Here is a 6307-nt window from a genome sequence, read left to right on the forward strand (position 1 = left end):
ATGCTTGGCATTTCTCAAGCTGAAAGATCTGAAGAAAGAAATTCAAGTCTCCAGTTGCAATACTGCAATATTAAACAGTGCAAAAAGCATCGAAAGAAGATGGAAAGAATACACAGAGTCACCGTACCAAAAAGAATTGGTTGATGTTCAACCATTTCAGGAGGTAGCATGTGATCAAGAACCAACAGTACAGAAGGAAGAAATCCAAGCTGCACTAAAGGCATCCGTGGAAAAAACAAAACAAAACAAAACAAAACCCATTGCCATCCAGTTGATTATGACTCATAGAGACCCACAGGACAGAGTAGGACTACCCCATAGGGTTTCTAAGTAGCGACTGGTGGATTTGAACTGCTGACCTTTTGGTTAGCAGTTGAGTTCTTGACCACTGTGCCACCAAGGCTCTGGTGAAAAACAAGGCTCCAGGAATTGACAGAATACCAATAGAGATGTTTCAACAAACGGATGGAATACTGGAGGCGCTCCCTCGTCTATGCCAAGAAATTTGGAAGACACCTACCTGGTCACCTAACTGGAAGAGATACATATTTGTATCCATTACAAAGAAAGGTGCCCCATCAGAATATGGAAATTATTGAACAATATCATTCATATCACATGCAAGTAAAATTTTACTGAAGATAATTAAAAAGTGGTTACAGCAGTCCCTCAACAGGGAACTGCCAGAAATTCAAACCGGATTCAAAAGAGTACATGGAACGAGGCGTATCATTACTGATGACAGATGGATCTTGGCTGAAAGCAAAGAATACCAGAGAGATGTTTACCTGTGTTTTATTAACTATTCAAAGGCATTTGACTGTGTGGACCATAGCAAATTATGGATAACATTGCGAAGAATGGGAATTCCAGAACCCTTAATTGTGCTCGTGAGGAACTGTACATAGAGCAAGAGGCAGTCATTCGAACAGAACAAGGGGATACCGTGTGGTTTAAAATCAGGAAAGGTGTGCCAGGGTTGTATCCTTTCACCATACTTATTCAATCTGTATGCTGAGCAAATAATCCGAGAAGCTGGACAATATGCAGAAGAACACAGCATCAGGATTGGAGGAAAAGTCATTAACAACCTACGATATGCAGATAATACACCCAAGTTTGCTGAAAGCAAAGAGGACTTGAAGCTCTTACTGATGAATATCAAAGACCACAGCCTTCAGTATGGATTGCCCTTCAACCTAAAGAAAATAAAAACCCTCACAACCGGACCAATAAGCAACATCTTGATAAATGGAGAAAATATCGCAGTTGTCAAGAATTTAATTTTACCTGGATCCACAATCACTACTCAAGGAAGCAGTAGTCAACAAATCAAATGATATATTGCATTGAGCAAATCTGCTGCAAAAGACCTCTTTAAAGTGTTAAAAAGCAAAGATGTCACTTTGAGAATTCAGGTGAACCTGACCCAAGTCATAGTATTCTCAATTACCTCATATGCAGGCAAAAGGTGGACAATGAATAAGGAAGACCAAAGAACAACTGATGCCTTTGAATTATGGTGTTGGTGAAGAATATTGAATATACCGTGGACTGCTTAAAGAACGAACAAATGTCTTGGAAGAAGTATAGCCAGAATGCTCCTTAGAAATGAGGATGGTGAGACTTTGTCTCACGTTCTTTGGACATGTTATTAGGAGGGACCAGTCCCTTGAGAAGGAACTTATGTTTGGTAAAGTAGAGTGTCAGGGAAAATTGAATAAGAAATTGATTCAGAAATCATTCAAGCCCTCCGCCTATGAATGCTGAGTCCAGCTGAAGAGGTGCAAATCTGCATGACCCGGAGGCTCATTCCCTCCTCTCTTTTTGGTAGCTTAGCTAAGATTTGACTCTAGTGAGTCTTCAGAGAAACAGCTAAGACTGATCTCAGCTTTCCTGGCAAGCAAAGCTGTCCCTAAGTGTCTGTTGGCTGTCAATATACTCCCTGACTTGGTTCCTGGGCCCCAAGTTCCTTAATATTTTTTTTCACTTAGAGAAACTACATTTTTCCGAGTTCCTCTGAGGCTAACCTTCTGCTTTGTAACAGGACGAGGTGCAGGGCTTGCTCTCTCTTGTCTCAGAGTACTCTCTGTGTGTGTTCAGTCTCCTGGCTAAGGCAGCCCTTCTCAGTTGGAACCTTAGCCATCATACCTACAAAACATCTGTGCCAGGCCACTGTGGTGGAATAATCAGTGTTCTTCAAGGACTACGTCCGTCCTCTCTGTAACTTCTCATTGAAAGTCTTTCTCCAATAAACCTTATGTTATCACTGCACCACGTGGTGTTGGTTATTTGTGTCCATGACCCCACCGCAGGACACTAATAATATGACCCAAACACAGTTTCAAACAGTGATGTTTGTGGTTGGTGATATTGTTGTTAATTTCTGTGGCTGATGTTAGTTCTAGTTTTAACTCTGACTCCTGCTGACCAGAAAAGGGAAGCAATAAGGGAAGAAGTTTGTTCTCTCTTGCAACATTTGCAACAGTTTATCTGCTCTCTTCTCTGAGGCTGCAGGGGGATTACATCTCATTTGCAGACAAGTCCGTGATTCACACAATGGATTTATAAATGGGAATTTAAGGATTTAGATTTAAGATACCAGATCCTGTTTAACATTCAGCTCTGTTAGTTCACCTTTGCCTTTTATAATTATTTTTTTTTACAGTCTGTGGTGCTTTCTTTGCATATTCACCAAAGTCTGAAGAAGTTACTTATGCAGATCTAAACTTCCAGTACTCCAGTAAGACAGAAAATATTCAGAAGTTTGATAATCTGGAGAAAAAAGGTAAGCTTTTGTGCTATGAATGTGGTATGAAGTGGTAGAAGTGCTTATAGCTCTGCATCTTAGGTATTAGTGAATTGACAATGATGTTGGTATTCTTTCAGCTTGAACTGTTAATTAAGACTCCCATTTTTACAGAAGTTTCCAGATGGATCCACACAGAATAATTATAAAAGCTCTTTAAAAAGCACTGATTAGTGCCTTAGACACTATCAGTCTATTACATTTTTCCTTTTTTTTAATGTTGGTAAAAAACAATGAATAGAGGAGGAGGGAGTGACAGAAAAATTCTCGCATTTTATTTAAGATTTTTTCAACAACATGTGACATCTTTGAAACTCTAACTTGACTATGAACTAGAAATTTTATTTCATAAATTGTTAGACCTTAGATCCATTTATATTCACCATGCTAAATCTGGAGGAAGAATAACTGAATAATTCTGGTGATTTTCCTTTTATACAGATTTTCTTTTTTGAAAAGAAGAGTATAAGGATTTTGTAGTATTTTCTGTCTTTCTTTTCTTGCTTGTATTTCTCCTTTATTTTATAGGATATCAGGATGGACTTACTGATGGGCACTACCAACAATTAGAGCTTTGCCGACATAATGACTTCAAACATCATATTCTATCCCTTCTTATCTCTGTTCCTTCTAATACTCTGTGTTATAAATTTTCAAATCAGAAATTCTTTGACTCCCTGGAAATGTGAAGTCAAGTCATCTTTATTTCTTCAATTATTTTTAATTTTCCCTTTATCCAGCTTAAAGTCTATGTTATATAGTAAAAAGTGTACATCATCTGTCTTAGTCATCTAGTGCTGCTCTAACAGAAAAACCACAAGTGGATGGTTTTAACAAAGATAAATTTATTCTCTCATGGTCCAGTAGGCTACAAGACCAGATTCAGGGCATCAGCTCCAGGAGAAGGCTTTCTCTCTCTGTTGGCTCTGGAGGAAGGTCTTTGTGATGCATCAGTCTTCCCTTGGTCTGGGAGCATCTCAGCGCAGGAATCTCAGGTCCAAAGGACACACTCCGCTCCCAGCACTGCTTTCTTGGTGGTATGAGGTTCCCATGTGTCTCTGCTCGCTTCTCTCTTTTCTATCTCAAAAGAGATTGCATTAAGACACTAACTAATCTTGTAAACCTCATCAGTATAACCTCATCACAGTGATAGAATTTACAATACATAAGGAGATCACATATCACCTCATCATAGTGATAGAGTTCACAACACGTAAGGACATCACATCAGATTACACGATTATATACAATACTGGGAATCATGACCCAGCCAAGCTGACAGATATTTTTAGGGGACACAACTCAATCTATGACATCATGTAATATCCACCGTTACATTCTCACCCACCCTTTCCACTGTATTTTGTTTTCTTTTCTTTTTTCTTAAATTTTTTTATTGTACTTTAGATGAAGATTTACATATCAAATAGTTTCTCTTTAAATAGTTACATAACAAACAGTTTCTCGTTAAACAACCCCATGACACGTCAACACTGTCCCTTCTCAACCTTGGGTTCCTTATTACCAGCTTTCCTGTTCCCTCCTGCCTTCTAGTTCTTGTCCCTGGACTGTTGTGCCCCATTAGTCTTGTTCTGTTTTATGGGGCTGTCTAATCTTTGGCTGAACGGTGAACCTCAGGAGTGAATTCATTACTAAGCTAAAAGGGTATCTGGGGGCCGTACTCTCGGGGTTTCTCCAGTCTCTGTCAGGCCAGTAAGTCTGGTCTTTTTTTGTAAGTAAGAATTTTGTTCTACATTTTTCTCCAGCTCTGTCCAGGACCCACTATTGTGATCTCTGTCAGAGCAGTCAGTGGTGGTAGTCGGGCGCCATCTAATTGTACTGGACTCAGTCTGGTGGAGGCCGTGGTAGTTGTGGTCCATTAGTCCTTTGGACTAATCTTTCCCTTGTATCTTGTTTTCTTCATTCTCTCTTGCTACCGAAGGGGTGAGACCAGTGGAGTATCTTAGATGGCTGCTCACAGGCTTTTAAGACCCCAGACGCTACTCACCAAGGTAGAATGTAGAATATTTTCTTTACAAACTGTGTTATGCCAATTGAGCTAGATGTTCCCAAGACATGGTCCCCACAACACTCTGCCAAGCAATTCAGTCCCCCAGGGAGATTGGATGTGTCTATAGAGCTTCCATAACTTTTCCTTGTACAAGTTATGCTGGCTTCCCAGTACTGTGTACTGTCTTACCCTTCACCAAAGTTACCACTTATCTACTGTCTATTTAGTGTTCCTCCCTGCCCCCAACCCTCCCATCCTTGTAACCAACAAAGATTGTTTCTTTTTGTGTGTAAACTTTTTCATGATTTTTACACTAGAGGTCTCATACAATATTTGTTCTTTTGTGATTGACTTATTTCACTCAGCATAATGTCCTCCAGTTTCATCCATGTTATGAGATGCCTCACAGATTCATCATTGTTCTTTATCATTGCATAATACTCCATTGTGTGTATGTACCATAGTTTGTTTATCCACTCATCTGTTGATGGGCATCTAGGTTGTTTCCATCTTTTTGCTATTGTGAACAATGCTGCAATGAACATGGGTGTGCATATGTCTACTGAAGTGACGGCTCTTGTTTCTGTAGGATATATTCCTAGGAGTGGGATTGCTGGATCGTATGGTAATTATATTTCTAGCTTTCTAAGGAAGCACTGTATCATTTTTCCAAAATAGTTGTAACATTTTGCATTCCCACCGGCAGTGCATAAGAGTTCCGATCTCCCCGAAGCCTCTCCAACATTTGTTATTTCCAGTGTTTTTATTCTTGCCAGTAATGCCAGGGTGAGATGGTATCTCATTGTGGTTTTAATTTGCATTTTTCTAATGGCTAGTGATCGCAAGCATTTCCTTATGTGTCTATTGGCCCCTCCAATGTCTTCTTTGGTGAAGGGTCTGTTCATTTCCTTTGCCTGTTTTTTAATTGAATTATTTGTCTTTCTGTTGTAGAGGTGTTGGATTTTCCTATAGATTTTAGAGATTAGACCTTTGTCTGACTTGTAATGTCCAAAATTTTTTCCCAATCTATAGGTTCTCTTTATACTCTTTTGGTGGTCTTTTGATAAGCATAGGTGTTTAATTTTTAGAAGATCCCAGTTATCTAGCTTATTTTCTAGAGTTTGGGTGTTGTTGGTTATGGTTTGTGTCCTGTTAATGCCATATATTAGAGCCTCTAGCATTGATCCTATTTTTTCTTCTATGAACTTTATAGTTTTTGGCTTTATATTTAGGTCTTTGATCCATTTAGAATTAGTTTTTGTATATGGTGTGAGGTGTGGGTCCTGTTTCATTTTTTTACAGATGGACATCTGGTTTTGCCAGCACCATTTGTTAAAAAGATTGTCTTTTCCCCATTCGACGGACTTTGGGCCCTTGTTAAAGATCAGGTGACCGTAGGTGGATGGATTTGCATCTTGATTCTCAATTCTGTTCCACTGGTCAATGTATCTGTCGTTGTACCAGTACCAGGCTGTTTTGACTACCAT

General features: G+C 39.2%; 1 protein-coding gene across 1 annotated transcript in view; it reads left to right on the forward strand.

The window, feature by feature from the left end:
• Positions 1 to 2655: 2655 nt before the first annotated feature.
• LOC101349321 (C-type lectin domain family 12 member A) overlaps positions 2656 to 6307 on the forward strand; it is a gene marked incomplete at its 5' end in the record, with an annotated part of 30931 nt that continues 27279 nt past the window's right edge. Inside the window, 1 exon segment of the mRNA XM_012558351.2 lies at positions 2656 to 2788. Coding sequence (XP_012413805.2) covers positions 2656 to 2788 — 133 coding nt within the window.

Source organism: Trichechus manatus, unplaced genomic scaffold, assembly GCF_000243295.1.
Source record: "Trichechus manatus latirostris isolate Lorelei unplaced genomic scaffold, TriManLat1.0 scaffold00160, whole genome shotgun sequence".
NCBI lineage: Eukaryota > Metazoa > Chordata > Mammalia > Sirenia > Trichechidae > Trichechus > Trichechus manatus.